At 43.9% G+C, this 16,489-nt stretch overlaps 1 protein-coding gene across 4 annotated transcripts in view; it reads right to left on the reverse strand.

Moving 5' to 3' along the window:
- Positions 1-15,816, reverse strand: part of PRKDC (protein kinase, DNA-activated, catalytic subunit) — a 189,868-nt gene extending 174,052 nt beyond the window's left edge. For all 4 annotated transcript variants that reach the window (XM_015145330.3, XM_015145328.3, XM_015145329.3 and 1 more), the window contains exons 1-10: positions 15,647-15,816; positions 13,033-13,109; positions 12,849-12,941; positions 11,588-11,662; positions 10,363-10,471; positions 9,844-9,956; positions 9,657-9,756; positions 1,277-1,332; positions 1,155-1,185; positions 516-673 (exon numbers count right to left, since the gene is read on the reverse strand). In XM_015145330.3, the coding sequence (XP_015000816.2) occupies positions 516-673; positions 1,155-1,185; positions 1,277-1,332; positions 9,657-9,756; positions 9,844-9,956; positions 10,363-10,471; positions 11,588-11,662; positions 12,849-12,941; positions 13,033-13,109; positions 15,647-15,800 (966 nt within the window). In that variant the 5' untranslated portion in view covers positions 15,801-15,816. The remainder of the gene's footprint in view (positions 1-515; positions 674-1,154; positions 1,186-1,276; positions 1,333-9,656; positions 9,757-9,843; positions 9,957-10,362; positions 10,472-11,587; positions 11,663-12,848; positions 12,942-13,032; positions 13,110-15,646) is intronic.
- Between the last annotated feature and the right edge of the window lie 673 nt (positions 15,817-16,489).

The raw sequence follows: 16,489 nt of genomic DNA on the forward strand, positions 1-16,489 counted from the left end.
CCGCTCAGAATGACAAGCAAGGTCTCCTCAGCCGACCAGACAAGCTTCCACATACGCAGGTGCAGATTCTATAACCACCTCCTATCGAGGTGGAAAATCCACAACGGCAAAGAGGCGCTCCTCGTTTTCAAGTTGACACACAAGCATCTATCTGTCCCCTGGAGACAGCTGGCCCTCCTCTTCCAGAAGAGATGGGGCTCAGCTATCCTCAGGCCTCCACCCACTCTCCAGCTCTGACCTCCCAGCCCTTTCGGCCACCTCCTCACCACCATGTCTTCACTCCATTAGACTTGTCTCAATCTGGGCTCTGAGGCCCTAATCAAATCTGGCATCTCCTTAGCTCTCTTTCAGTCTGGCTGCCTCCCATGAGGCTGGTTGATCAACAGCTTTCTGCTTTAAATACTACAGAAGCTAACAGATCAACTTACATTTATTTTCAAACACGTATGCATACAATGGGAATTTAATTCTGTGTGTGAAAGAATATTGTTAAATGACAGTTGAATGTGTGGTACCTGTTTCAGAAAGGATTCCAGGGCTGAAAGTGCAGCTTTTTTCAACTCTACATTTGTGTGGGCACACCACTTTAACAAGACTTCAAATAGAGACACGTAGTTGTCCAGAAGGCAGGTGCTAAACTGAGATGCATGCAGGGCAAATAGGCGCAAGCCAGCTGCAAATGCAAAAGCCATTATATTTAAAATCAGACGACATAAGACAGAACAGAAAACCAAAAAACCTGCAGGGATATGTCAAAGTCAAGACTGTGGTCAGGAAGATCTAGTACCATTACACTACAGTAACCCAGGGATCCCTGTCAGCCTCTAACGCTGCCAATCAACAGGCCCAACTTCACTAACAAATCCCAATACAAGGGTCAGAAGTGGAATCAGGATTCATTGAGGCAAAGGCAGAATCGAACAGCCTGGATCCCCTGAAAGATATCCTAAAATAAAATGATTTCAACCATGTAACCTGAGTATCACCATTTCAGCGAGCTTACTAAGTCACCGAAAGCCTCCCTGTAAATAACTGTGTGTGAAACATCACAGATGTTATCACATTTGCTTTCATTCAAAGTTTAAGCAAAAGCTTACCTGAGATGTTAATTTAGTAATCTAAACTATTATACCTCATTATAAACAGAATCCTACCTGAGGGCACAGCATATCTCTTCAGATCAATCTATTTTAGAAAAAAAAAAATTCACCATCAGTATTTGAAAGACTATACTGTAAAGGCATTAGAATAATATTAATAGTAATATTAATCCTACCTGAGGACGAATTGCCTTTAGTACAAAATTAAAAATCTCCCTTGATGTCTGGGGATCTAGGGAAATACCAAGAAGCCTCTGTTACAAATTGTAATAACAGTATCACATGACACACTTTACAGACAGCTTGACACCTATATTAACCCCATTAGTCTCTTGTGAATTCAGGAGAAACATCTTTCATCATTCCATCTAGCTAAAGTTGCAAGTTATTACTGCTGCACGGTTACGACTGCGAGAAAACAGAAAGAAAATCTGTAATAACAAAGACATGGTTTAAGCACCAACCCATCACTTACAAGCTCTGAGAGACTTAAACACCGACTCATCACTTACAAGCTCTGTTAGATAATCTCTCAGAGCCTCAATTTTCTTATTTGCAATAGGGACAGTATATACCTTTCTTTTAGGATAGTTTGGAGGATTAAATAAAATAACTTACTCATGGCCAAACATACCATTTCTCCCCAATACACCCAGGCATTTACTCAACACGTAGTACATGTAAGAAGAAGAAAAAAAAAAAAAACAAAAAAAAAACAGGAAAAAAACAGTACATGCCAAGATATTATGACAATTACAAATACAAATAAATTATGATCTTTGACCTCGGCATACTTATTAACTAAAAGGGAAGATAAAACAGGCACACAATTATAACATGAGGCTCTAATCCTGGCCTGACTGACATCACAGTTATTTGCATAACTGTCTCCCACCGGATTATTCATTGTAGCTATAGAGTCATGCTTTATTCATCACTAATTTCTCTACCCTTCTAACAGTGACTCATAATCAACAAAGACTCAAGAACTGTTTGCTTTTATTGCAAGGACTGACATATTTGAGACAGAGCCCTGATGATGATGTGATAGGAGCTGGAGAGAGAATGTGGTCAGAGAGGCCTTAAAGCAGAGACACATCTGCATGGTTGCAGGATGGTGGCATAAAAAAGATACGAAAAAAAGCTACTTTGGAATTCATGACAAGCAGATTTCTTCTGACTATGAGTATTCTATAAAGGCTTTCCAGATATGGGAGCATTTGTTCTGAGACTGAAAAAATAGGTACTAGTTGGGGAAAAGGTCATTCAAATAGAAAGTAATCATGTTAGTAAACACAAGTGTGCAGACACAAGGACACCCACAGTATACAGTGGGTTTGGGGTATGGGGACTTGGCAAAGACAGACTTCTCCAGGCTCTGCCCTCCATGGTCCACTCTCCTGCAGCCCTTCCCTCTAGTGGCCCACTCCATGTACAAGCATAGTCTTGTTCTGCTTTTTTCAATGTGGTAAAACACACATATTTATCATTCAAACAATGTGTACAGATACAATTCGTTGGCACTAAATATATTCACACTGTTGTGTAACCATCACTATGGTCTATACCCAAAATGTTTTCACCATCAAAAACAGAAGCGTGCCCATCAAACACTAACTCCCATTTCCCCTCCCCCAGCCCCAGTAACCTCTATTTTACTTTGTCTCTGTGAATCTGACTACTCTACATACCTCGTGTAAGTGAAATCACACATTGTTTGCCTTTCATGGCTGGCTTATTCCACTTAGCAACCTGTCTGCAAGGTTCATCCATGCTGCAGCATGTGTCAGACTTTCCTGCCTTTTCAAGTCTGAATAATGTTCCGTTGTGTCTATGCGCCACATTTTATCCATTCATCCCTGGATGAACACTTGGGTGGTTCTGGCCCTTTGGCTTACTATGGATTTGCTGCTAGGAACACGGGTGTGCAAATTCTGTTTGTTTCTTTTTTTTGAGACAGAATTTCGCTTTGTCACCCAGAATGGAGGGGAGTGGCATGATCTTGGCTCACCACAACCTGCACCTCCCAGGTTCAAGCAATTCTCTGCCTCAGCCTCTCGAGTAGATGGGATTACAGGTGGCTGCCACCACGCCCGGCTAATTTTTTTGTATTTTTGGTAGAGATGGGGTTTCACTATCTTGGCCAGGCTGATCTTGAATTCCTGACCTCATGATATACCCGCCTCAGCCTCCCAAAGTGCTGGGATTACAGGTGTGAGCCACCATGCCCTGCCTGCTTCTATTTTTTTTAAACCCTCTCTTCGCCAGGTGCAGCAGCCCTCAGTCTCTCACAGTCTCTCAATCCTACACTAACTCACATCCCACACCCAACAGCAGTCACGCAGACCCCTGTGAAACATCTCTTGGCCCACATCCACTCCTTTTTGAAAAGCCCTCGCTCCCACTCCATCTGGAATGAGATCCCAGCTCAGAAAACCCTCACACACCAACCCTGTGTCCCTCCCATCTCACTCTGGCCCACCTTGTGTACCTCCACACTCTCGACACGCCAGCTCTTATAGACCCTCGGACCACTGCATGCAGGCTAAGCACAGGGTCAGAGGCTGGCCGAGCATGGGGCCGGGTGCTGAGCACCCGCTGCCTGGAATGACTGCTCTTCCCAGCACTTCCCCAGTTGTCTCCCTCTCCTCCTTCTGACCACGACTTCTGCGTTACATCCTCAGAAAGTACCAGTGGGTCGTGTGCTCCACTTCTCCAAATTCTGGCATTCCTCTTCACTACACCCCACCTCTGGGCATTGCTGAACCCCAAAATCAGCAGAGCTGCTTTATTTGTTCATCTGTTTCCTCCACTAGACTGAGCTCATGATGGTAGGAACTTGGTGATTTCAATCACTGGTTTAACACCAAGTTCATCACTCTTTAGATAGATGGCACCCACAGCCAGGCACAGTGCCTCAAGCCTGTAATCTCAGCACCTTTGGGAGGCCAAGGCTGGTGGATCGCTTGAGCCTAGGAGTTCAAGACCAGACTGGACAACATGGTGAAACCTCGTCTCTACTAAAAACACAAAAATTAGCCGGGCATGGCATCGCACACCTGTAATCCCAGCTACTTGGGAGGCTGAGGCACAAGAATCACTTGAACGCAGGAGGCAGAGGTTGCAGTGAGCCGAGATCGCACCACTGCACTCCAGCCTAGGTGACAGGGCAAGACTCAGTCTCAAAAAGAAAAAATAAAATAAAAATTACCAGGGCAAGGTGGCACGCACCTGTAGTCCCCAGCTACTTGGGGAGGGCCATGGTGGGAGGATCATTTGAGCCCAGGAGGTTGAGGATGCAGTGAGCCCATATCACAGCACTGAACTACAGCCTGGATAACAAAGTGAGACCCTGTCTCAAAAACAATGTTTACATATATATATACACACACACACGTATACATACACATATATATACAAATTTTTTTTGAGATAGAGTCTCATTCTGTCACCAGGCTGGAGGGCAGTGGCGCGATCTCGGGTCACTGCAGGCTCCGCCTCCCGGGTTCAAGATTACAGGCATGTGTCACCATGCCCAGCTAATTTTTGTATTTTTGGTAGAGACAGGGTTTCACCATGTTAGCCAGGATGGTCTCAATCTCTTGACCTTGTGATCTGCCCGCCTTGGCCTCCCAAAGTGCTGGGATTACAGGCGGGAGCCACCTTGCCCAGCCTTATAATTTTAATAACTCATTCATACAGTCTGTACTTCCTGGGTGCCTTATATATATGTATGAACGAATTAGTATTTAGTGCTTGAAGTCACATGATCGTGGCATCACAAAAATAGTATAAATTTTAGCCTCAGACCAAGGCTTAAATCCCAGACTTGTCATTTGTTAGTTTCCTAGTGTTGCCATAATAACTTACCACTAACTTAATAGTTTAAAACAATACAGATTTATTACCTATAGTTCCAGAAGTGAGAAGTCTGAAATGATTCTCATATTGAGCTAAATTCAAGGCATCAGCAGGGCTGTGCTCCTTCTGAGAGGCTCTAGGGGAGAACCCTTTTCTCGCTTCTCCAGCCTTGAGAGGCACCCCCATGCCTTGATTCCTGCCACCTTCCATATCCCCTTACTCTGGCCTCCTCTGTGCCTCCCTCTTCCACATGTAAGGACCCTGTGATCACACCAGGCCCATGGGGATGATCCAGGATCATCTCTCCACTTCAAGGTCAGCTGATTAGCAACCTTAACCTTGCTATGCCATGCAGTGTAACAGGGATGAGGATGGGAAACCCTGGTGGCCATTATTCTCCTAACTACACAAGTCACTGTGACTTGGGGCAAGTTACTTAACCTGTCTGAATTGCAGTTTACTAATCTATACAACAGAGACGTTTTACCTGTCATGCAGATTCATAATAGGAAGTTGCCTTGCAACATGTCTAGAATAGTCCTTAACACACAAAAAATGAGCACTAAGTGCTACTATTTTCCTTCCACTATAAATGCTCACTGAGTGCCCGTTATAAGCCAAGTACACATAAAGACAAATAAGCACCATCACCTGCCAGCAGGGTCAAGGGAGAGAATCAAACATATGACCTAAGAAACTTAAAATATGACCGTAAGTGCTGTCACAGAGGGGAGTACAGAGGCCAGAGGAAGTGGCTCACCTCAGGGGAATCATAACTGCTTCCTAAAAGGGGTGACGGTTGAAAAGCAGCTGAGGAAGTGGGAGCCACAGGATACAGGAGAGAGGAGAGAGAACATAGGAAGGAAAATTACACAGGGCTACTCTAACAGTCTTGATAAGCAAGGAAGAAGGCATGGGTAGAAACATTAGCTTAAAATGAAACTGCTGCTTACATAGGTTAAAAAAAATCACTGGATATAAGCAATTTTGTAAGTTTCAACCTAATGGAAGAAAAACACAGAGTAGGTACAAACATTTGGTAATTACTTGAGGATAAAGTGATAAGGACGCCAGGGGTGGTGGCTCATGCCTTATAATCCCAGCACTTCGGGAGGCTGAGGCAGGTGGATCACCTAAGGTCAGGAGTTGGAGACCAGCCTGGCCAACACAGTGAAACCCCATCTCTACTAAAAATACAAAAATCAGCTGAGCATGGTGGCACATGCCTGTAACCCCAGCTACTCGGGAGGCTGAGGCAGGAGAAAGGCTTGAATCCAGGAGGCAGAGGTTGCAGTGAGCCAAGATCGCGCCATTGCACTCCAGGCTGGGTGATAAGAGCGAAACTCTGTCTCAAAAAAAAGAAAAAGTGATAAGAAAGAGCAAAGGAGTTTTTTTGTCCCCGCTTAAGATTATTTTAGGATCAGCTAGGTGCAGTGGCTCACACCTGTAATCCCAGCACTTCGGGAGCCGAGGTGGGCGGATCATGAGGTCAGGAGATGGAGACCATCCTGGCTAACACGGTGAAACCTATCTCTACTAAAAATACAAAAACAAAATTAGCTGGGTGTGGTGGCGGGTGCCTGTAGTCCCAGCTACTCAGGAGGCTGAGGCGGGAGAATGGCGTGAACCCAGAAGGTGGAGCTTGCAGTGAGCCAAGATCACGCCATTGCACCCTAGCCTGGGTGACAGCGAGACTCAGAAAAAAAAAAAAAAGATTATTTTAGGATTAAAAGTTACATTTGTCTTTTCAGAAAAAGAAAAGAATTTCATTGGCCAGGCGTGGCAGGTCATGTCTATAATCCCAATGCTTTGGAGGCTGAGGTGGGAGGATCACTTGATGGGAGGAGTTCAATACCAGCCTGGGCAACACAGCGAGACTGTCTCTGCAAAATATAAAAGGAGCCAGGCATGGTGGTGCCTATAGTCTCAGCTATTCTTGAGGCTGAGGTGGGAGAACTGCTTGAGCCAGGAGTTCAAGACTGCAGTGAGCCATGATTGTATCTGTGAGTAGCCACTGTACTCCAGCCTGGGGAGACCCCATCTCTTAAAAAAATTTAAAAAATGAAAAAACTGAACTTCAGCAAAATAAGGGATTTTTGTGTACCAAAAGACATAATCAACACCATGAAAATGTAACGCAAAAAATGAGAGAAGGGCCAGGTGCAGTGGCTCACACTTGTAATCCCAGCACTTTGGGAGGCCAAGGTGGGCAGATCTCTTGGTTGGAGACCAGCCTGGGCAACATGGGGAAACCATGTCCCTTCAAAAAGTACAAAAATTAGTCATCTGTGGTGGCATATGCCCGTGGTCCCAGCTACTTGGGAGGCTGAGGTAGGAGGATCACTTGAGCCCAGGAGGTGGAGGCATGCAGAGAGCCATGTTCGCATCACTGCACTCCAGCCTGGGCAACAGAGTGAGACCCTGTCTCAAAAAAAAAAAAAAGAAAGAAAAGAAAAAGGGAGGGAGAAAATATTTGCAAATATATATCATATATCTGGTAAGAAACTGGTATCTAACTAGGCATAGTGGCTCACGCCTGTAATCCTAGTACTTTGGGGAGCCAAGGCAGGAGGATTACTTGAGCCCAGGAGCTAGAAACCAGCCTGGGCAACATGGCAAAACCTTGACTCTACAAAAAATTTTTTAATATTAGGTGTACACCTTTGGTCCTAGCTACTTGGGAGGCTAATGTGGGAGGATTCCTCGAGCCCAAGAAGTTGAGGCTGCACTGGGCCACGTTTGAGCCATTGCACTCCAGCCTGGGTGAGAGAGCAAGACCCTGTCTCCAACAAAAAAAAAAAAAAAAAAAAGAAAGAAGAAAATGGTATCTACAACTCAACAAAAAGTCAAACAAACCAATTAACCTAAAAAATGGGCAAAAGATCTGAATAGACATTTCTCCAAAGACACACAAATGGCGAGTAAGTACATGAAAAGATGCGCAACCAACATTATTCATCATCAGGGAAATGCAAATCAAAACCACGAGACATCCCTTCATAACCATTAGGCATTAGGATGTCCACTACCAAAAAAAACAGAAAATGAGAAGTCAGTAAGGATGTGGAGAAGCTGCAACCCTTGTGCACTGCTGGTGGGAATGTAAAATGCTGCAGCCACTGTGAAAAACAGTATGACGATTCCTCAGAAAATTTAAAACTAAGGTTACCATACAATCCAACAATCATAATTCTAAGTATATACCCAAAAGAATCCAAAGCAGGGACTGCCAACAGATTTCTGTACAATGATCATGGCACTACTACTGAGAATAACCACTAAGTAGAGGCAAACCAAGTGTCCATACATGGATGAATGAATCAACAAAATGCAGTGAATACACACAGGAATATGATTCAGCCTTTGAAAAGAAGACAATGCTGACACATCAGGATATGGACGAACCTGAAAGACACTAGCCTAAGTGAAATAAGCAACACAGAAAAAGCTACATACCATGAGTTCATCTGTGTAACTTTTTGAAATGACGAAACCACAGACGGAGACAGATGAGCCGTTATTAGGGGGCCAAGATGGGGGAAGAGGTTAACTATGGCTCTAACTAAGTCAGTAGCACACGGGACCCTTGTGCTAATCAACCTGTTCAATATCTTGACTACAATGGCACATACACGTGACAGAATTACACAGAACTCGCTGGGTGTGGTGGCTCATGCCTATAATTCCAGCACTTTAGGAGACCAAGGCGGGCAGATTACTTGAGCCCAGGAGTTCAAGACCAGCCTGGGCAACATAGTGATACCCTGTCTCAATTATTTAAAAAAAAAAAAAAAAAAAAAAAAATTTTTAAAGGGCCGGGTGCAATGGCTCACGCCTGTAATTCCAGAACTTTGGGAAGCCGAGGCAGGTGGATCACTAGAGCCCATGAGTTTGAGAACAGCCTGGCCAACATGATGAAACTCCATCTCTACTAAAAATACAAAAATTAGGCCAGGCGTGGTGGCTCACGCCTGTAATCCCAGCATTTTGGGAGACCAAGGTGGGCAGATCACTTGAGGTCAGGAGTTCGAAACCAGCCTGGCCAACATGGTGAAACCCCATCTCTACCAGAAATACAAAAAAAATTAGCGGTTTAGTGGCGCGCGCCTGTAATCCCAGGTACTCAGGAGGCTGAGGCAGGAGAATTACTTGAATCTGGGAGGCAGAGGCTGCAGTGACCTGAGATGGAGCCACTGCACTCCACCCTGGGCGACAGAGCAAGACTCCATCTCAAAAAAAAAAAAAAAAAAAAATTAGCCAGGCGTGGTGGTGCATGCCTATAGTCCCAGCTATTCAGGAGGCTGAAGTGAAGAACTGTTTGAACCTGGGAAGCAGAGGTTGCAGTGAGCCAAGAAAGTACCACTACACTCCAGTCTGGGCGACACAGCAAGATTCTGTCTCAAAAAAAATAAAATGTAAAACAACTGCACAGAACTAAATACACCTACACAAATGTGTGCATGTTAAACTGGTGAGATCTAACAAAGCTCAGCGGACAACATCAATGTTAACGCCCACCATGCTGTTGTGCTGTAGTTGGGAAAGATGTCCTGGGGAGGGCCCACAGGTCCCTCTATATTATTTCTCACTACTGTATGTGAATTCAGGATTGCTTAAGAGTTCAAAGAAATAATCAGGCATTGCTGGTTAGACTTAGTTTTTGAATAAAGAAAATCAAGTGAAGCCAAGCAATACCTTCTTCCATGGACTTAGTGAAGTTGCAGAGAAGTGAGGACAACCCCTTCAGACATCCTGCCAAAACAGGTAGTTTGGGCTCTCTTACTGCTGATGTCATCTAAAAGGAAAGATTTAAGAAAATGTCATTACAAGAAAAAAATACAACCACGTCTACGGAAGCAGAATGTCATAAATTTTATCATACCTGGGTCTTAAGTTCACCCAGAAAAGCGCGGAACAGGTTTTCTGCATTATTTATCATCTCACTAGGATGAACTTCACCCAATAATCCCAGGAGCTCATATACTTTTTCTAAAACTGAAAAGAAAATTTTAGACAAGGGCTCAAACTACATTTAAATAAGTTATACTAACCAAAACGTATGAAGAAAATAAAATAATGTGAAGTTCAAAATTAATTTTACAATAAGATATATAAAATATAAAGCTTTTAGGGCTGCATTTTTTCCTAAGTTTTATGCAAATGTATTAATCATATTTGACATGTGAGTTTTCCATTTAAAGGAATAATTTTGTAAAAATTAACATTTTTAGGAAGGGAAGTCTTCACATGTTTTTTGGTTTCATTTTGGTTTATTTTCAGCAAAAAGGATTCATCTGTGAAACATATAAGACCTTGGTAGAGAAAATCTAAGTCTTACGCTAATAATTTGTTAATATTAATTTGCTAAACTATTTGAAAATAACATGTAAATGCATCTCACCTGTATCTGGTATTTTTTTTTTCAATGCAAGTTCTCCATAGAATTTACTAAATAATTCTCCAATTTTAAATTCATCCATGAGTCTAGAACTTCTAAAAGTCTGAAGTAACTAAAAGAATACAAATTAGTACATCAATGTAGTGTGGGAATCAAGAAAAATAAAATAATACAAATTAGCATTCTCTCTAAAGAGGGAAATAAAGGGATTCCTCTATCTCAGTGCCTCTGCACACAGCAAAAGTTCAGAATTAGGTGTGTCTCAAGGATTTACACTTGGTCTCTCAGGATTCACATCCACCCAGCTTATCTGGAAATTAGAGGTTGAGATGGGTGGTGTAAGAACACCAGAGGCAGAATACTCTAGGCTTAACTGTTACCTTCCCAAGAAACCAACATGACTAGAACCTTTCTCCCAGAAGCCTACAAAACCAAGGACCAACCAGAAACAAAGGAATTCTAAAATACAAATGCCAAAAAAAAAAAACAGAAACAGGTCACAGTGACCCCAACAACCACTTAATTGCAACATATCAACCGATTCCTGCTGGACACGGTGGCTCACGCCTATAATCCCAGCACTTTGGGAGGCCGAAGCAGGCAGATTACAAGGTCAGGAGTTCAAAACCAGTGTGACCAACATAGTGAAATCCCGCCTCTACTAAAAATACAAAAATTAGCCAGGCATGGTGGCACATGCCTGTAATCCCAGCTACTCAGGAGGCTGAGGCAGGAGAATCGCTTGAACCTGGAAGACAGAAGTTGCAGTGAGCTGAGATTGCACCACTGCACTCCAGTCTGGATGACAGAACAAGACTCTATCTCAAAAAAAAAAAAGAAAAAAAAACATATGAACTCTTTCCCAGTGCTAAGATTTTAGGAAAAACCTCAGAGATACAAGGTGATCTTTCAGCAATTCCTAACAGCATTAGGTTTTGCCAAAGGCAGTAAGGGTGATAAATGAAAGAGCAATAAATTCTTTAGTCATTTTCCTATTTCATTCTGCTCACAACTCAGAATTCTTCTTTTACTGCCCAGAAGAGTCTGAGAACAAAAAGTCAGGGTACTGTCAGGTGATGGTTGGAAAATGTGCATATTACCCATACATCAGTGTGATTAGATCCTATCCTTCCCCAAACACATCACCCAAAATACAACTCAAAACTCTGACTTTCTTTTAAAAGTTATACGTTTAATATAAAATGCACGTACTTAAAAACATAATTACCTTAATAAGAAGGTCCAGGGCTGGAATTTTACATTTAGCAGCTCTATCTTTTGTATAAACACTGGTACAAGTATTCTAGGTTTAAAAAAAAAATAACCAAAATCATCAATAAGATATAAAAACTGAGACTCAGCAATATCTGAAACTACGTCTCTTAAGAGGAGCAATATCAAAATTCAGTATTTAGCTGTGGAAAATATAACATTAGGCTGGGCGCGGTGGCTCATGCCTATAATCCCAAAACTTTGGGAGGCTGAGGTAGGCGATCACCTGAGGTCAGGAGTTCGAGACCAGCCTGGCCAGCATGGTGAAACCGTCTCTACTAAAAACATAAAAATTAGCCGGGCATGGTGGCACACGCCTGTAATCCCAGCTACTCAGGAGGCTGAGGGAGGAGAATCGCTTGAACTCGGGAGACAGAGGTGGCAGCGAGCCAAGATTGTGCCACTGCACTTCAGCCTGGGTGACAGATCAAGACTCCGTCTCAAAAAAAGAAAAAAGTATTCACCAGACTCCGTGGTTGGTGTCTGCAATCCCTTTGGGGATTACAGTGTGGTTCATGCCTGTAAGCAATTTGGAAGGTGGAGACGGAAAGATCACTTGAGCCCAGGAGTTCGAGACCAGCCTGGGCAACAAGGCAAAACCCTGTCTCTACAAAAAAAAAAAAAAAAAACCACAAAAATTAGCTGGGCATAGTAGCACATGCCTGTGGTCCCAGCAACTTGGGAGGCTGAGGTATGAGAATCACCTGAGACCACGAGATGGAGGATGCAGTGAGCCATGATCACACCACTGCACTCCAGCCTGGATGACAGAGCAAAACCCTGTCTCACAAAATAAAAATAAATAAACAATAAAAATACAAATACAAATTATTATTTTTTTGAAATGGAATTTCGCTCTTGTCGCCCCGGCTGCAGTGAAGTTATCAAGAAGCCGTCAGGGCCCCAGGGAGCCCAAGGTGCTACTGCCACCTCCTCAGGAAAGGAATTATCAAAGTAGTTTCTCTGACAAAGGCCTTAGCTTACTAAATCTAAATAACTAATGGGCAACAAGAGCAAAACTCCATCTCAAAAAAAAAAAAAAAAAAAACTAATGAAGAGCCCACTTCATTTGTAACACAATGAAGCAGAAATAAGCAAATTCCCCAATAAGAAAAGAAAATGTTTTATCTTTAAAATAAAAATCCAAGTTCCTTACACCATAAGTTAAAACAGATGTTGATATATAATGTAATAAGGTATGTTTTTTTAATTCTTACCTTAATTTCAACACAGTAAGGCGCGATCTTCTGGCCCATTTTTTCTAAGAAAATACATAAAAACTTTAGGATTTCTTCTCTACATTCACGAAACTGTAATGAAAGAGATACATATTGTAAATATGGGTAACAGGAGTCACTCCAGGAATATACAAGAAAAGCAAAATGAAAATTGTCAACTTACTTCAATACTGTTGAGTGACTTCCGGACAAATACAAGCAAACCGAAATCTCTGGAAAAAACTAAAGATGTCTGTAATGCTGTTCAAAAAAATAAGTAAGCAAGTTAAGAGAGTGCCAAGAGCATCATGTAAATCACTCCTAAAAGGGTTGCAATGATTCTTTCTTTTATTACCACTTTTTTTTGAGACCGAGTCTCACTCTGTTGCCCAGGCTGGAGTGCAGTGACTCTGGCTCACTGCAAGCTCCGCCACCCAGGTTCACGCCATTCTCCTGCCTTAGCCTCCTGAGTAGCTGGGACTAAAGGTGCCCGCCACTCTGGCTAATTTTTTTGTATTTTTAGTAGAGACAGGGTTTCACTATGTTAGCGAGGATGGTCTCAATCTCCCGACCTCGTGATCCACCCACCTAGGCCTCCCAAAATGCTGGGATTACAGGTGTGAGCCACCGCGCCTGGCCAAGGATGGAATGGTTTTCAAGGCAGCCTTATAAATATAAAACACTAACCCAAGGTTGCTATATTAAAACAAAAAAAGCAGAAAATTCTAGACAATGTTCCACAGGGAAGCAGTAGGCAGAATAATGGCCCCAAAGATGCCTGCATCCCAATCCCTGGGGTCACATCTTGTGAATATGTAAAATGTATATAGCAAAAAGAAACTGAGCTTGCAGATGGAATTAAGGTAGCTAATCAGCTGACCTTAAAATGGGAAGATCATACTGGATTATCCAGAGAGCCCAATGTAATCATACAGGCCTTTAAAGTAAGGAGATGAAGAAGAGTTGATCAGAGAGACAGGAAGTTGGGAAAGCAGGAGATTCCAAACCTCTGCTTGACATGCTGTTGCTGGCCTTGAAGACCAAGGGAAGGGAGCTGTGATCCAAGGAAAGGGGACAGTTTCAAGAAGTATGGAATGTCAGGGACCTCAATCCTATAACCTGAATGAATAAGGCAATGGATCCTCCCCAAGAGCCTTCAGAAAGAAAGCAGCCCTGCGTGGTGCTTTGGTTCTAGCTTGGTGAGACCTGTGTGGGATTCTGACTCACAGAATCCCCCTTACAGTGGGAACTGTAAGAGTAACAGACCTGTGCTGTTTTAAATTACTAAGCTTGTGATAATTGTTACAGCAGCAATAAGGAACTAATACACTTCCCCTGGAATCTCTCAAGTGAAAGGAGGTATGTCATGAATGTAAGGTAAACTTGTAAGTGCTTTAGACACAAGTTACTAAACAAACAAAAATGAATGCTAAATTTGAAACCCTAAGAAGAGAAAGTAACCACACAATGTTAGTTTTTTGTTTGATATTTCCCCATTGTTAACATATTCTTGACAACAAATAGAATATATAGAATTCATGTATATAGCATCTTTTTTTTTTTTTTTTTGAGACGGAGTCTTGCTTCATTGCCCAGTCTGGAGTGCAGTGGCACAATCTCAGCTCACTGCAACCTCCCTCTCCTGGGTTCAAGCCATTCTCCTCTCTCAGCCTCCCGAATAGCTGAGACTATAGGCGCTCGCCACCATGCCCAGCTAATTTTTGTATTTTTAGTAGAGACAAGGTTTCACCATACTGGTCAGGTTGGTCTGGAACTCCTGACCTCAGGTGATCCACCTGCCACAGCCTCCCAAAGTGCTGGGATTACAGGCATAAGCCACTGCACCGTGCCACATACAACATCTTGTTTAAACTGTTTTAAGTTATTCCTATAACATATTCACTCCTAGACCCTCCGGAAGAAAATCTCACCTTTTAATAGGGCACAACATCAAGAGGTCTGCACACTCGTGTTTTAAAGAAGGAATACGGGAGTTTCTACACAACGAAATATTCGATTATTTAAAGTGCTAAAAAGAGGCACTTTTACCACAGAGAGGAAAAAGTTCGCACCCAGGCATTGCTAAAGAGTTAAAAGAACATGACTTCAATTGTATTTCTTCAATTTTTCTCAAGGTAGGAACAGTAAATATAGGGGTTTCGAAAAGGTACTGGTGGGATTAGGCGAGATTCAGGTGAAAGAAAATACTTTCTCTTGGCCGGCCCCAGTGGCTCATGTCTGTAATCCCAGCATTTGGGAGGCCGAGGCGGGCGGATCATGAGGTTAGGAGTTCGAGACCAGCCTGACCAACACGGTGAAACCCCATCTCTACTAAAAACACAAAAAAATTAGCCCGGTGTGGTGGCGCGCGCCTGTAATCCCAGCTACTCGGGGGGCTGAGGCAGGAGAATAGCTTGAACCCAGGAGGCGGGGGTTGCAGTCAGCCGAGATCGCGCCACTGCACTCCCGCCTGGGCGACAGAGCCAGATGCCGTCTCAAAAAAAAAAAAAAAATTATTTCTCTTGCCCTCCCCCCCCACTCTGTATAGCAAGGATTGCCAAATTAGGGGTCGTTTTCACCAACTTTGGCTTTAAAATATCTTTCTTCTAATACTAGGGAGTAAAAAGCAGTATGAAAAATCACTTTATACACACGCACAGAAATTCCCCCCGAAGAATCTAATCGCTGTACTTCAAAATACCGTCATCTAAACACAGAGAGAAGCGCCGGGCTGCCCGGCTCCAGAACGACTCGGGAAGCCAGGACCCACCCGCGGCCCAGCTCGGGCCGGTACCCACCCAGAACCGCGGGGCTGCTGCTCAGGACGCATTCCTGCCCCAGGCCGCGGATCAGCTGATGACCGGCCAGGGCAGCACCGCAGCGGTCCGCGGCGGACAAGGTCTCCTGCAGCCGCAGCAGGGAGCAACGCACACCGGCTCCGGAGCCCGCCATGCCGCCGAGTCCCACTCCCGCGCGTGCGCCCGCTCAGCCCGGACCCGGAAATGCTCCTACGCGCCGGGGCGGGGCTACGGGGCGCGGCGGCAGGAACTTTCCCGGGGACCCCTGCGGGAAAGCCTGGCCTGTAGGCTCGGCTCTTTGGCCCTAATCAAAATGGAAACTTAAGGAGAAACGCCATCCGTCGGTCTGACCTGCGGAAGTAGATTGGGTGGCTACTTGGTGTTGGACTTGGCTAAATAGATATCAGAGGCAAATAAAACAAGCGAAGGGCCTGGGTCAAGAGTTCCAAGTTTGTTCCTCGATAAAAAGTGACAAACGCGGTCGGGCGCGGTGGCGCCCGCCTGCAGTCCCAACACTTTAGGAAGCTGAGGCGGGAGGATTGCAGGAGTTCGAGACCTGCCGGGGCAACATAAGACCATCCCCGCCACCTCCCGTCCTTAATTTTTTTAATAAAAAAAATTTTTAAGTGGCAAATGCATCTCTAATGTCCTTATTAATCAAAAACGCCTAAGGGATAAAGAAGCACATGCTCCTTAGCCAACGCTAACGGAACACACCCCGAGAACTGGTGCGGTCAGACCCACTTTTCCCGCGAAAACGCGGCCCAGCAGGAGGTCAGACTATCTAGACAGAGGGGTGCCGAGCGAGGCCTACTTCTGGCTTGCGCGCGGGTGCTGAAGGAA

The sequence above is a fragment of the Macaca mulatta genome, chromosome 8, assembly GCF_049350105.2.
Source record: "Macaca mulatta isolate MMU2019108-1 chromosome 8, T2T-MMU8v2.0, whole genome shotgun sequence".
Classification (NCBI taxonomy): Eukaryota; Metazoa; Chordata; class Mammalia; order Primates; family Cercopithecidae; genus Macaca; species Macaca mulatta.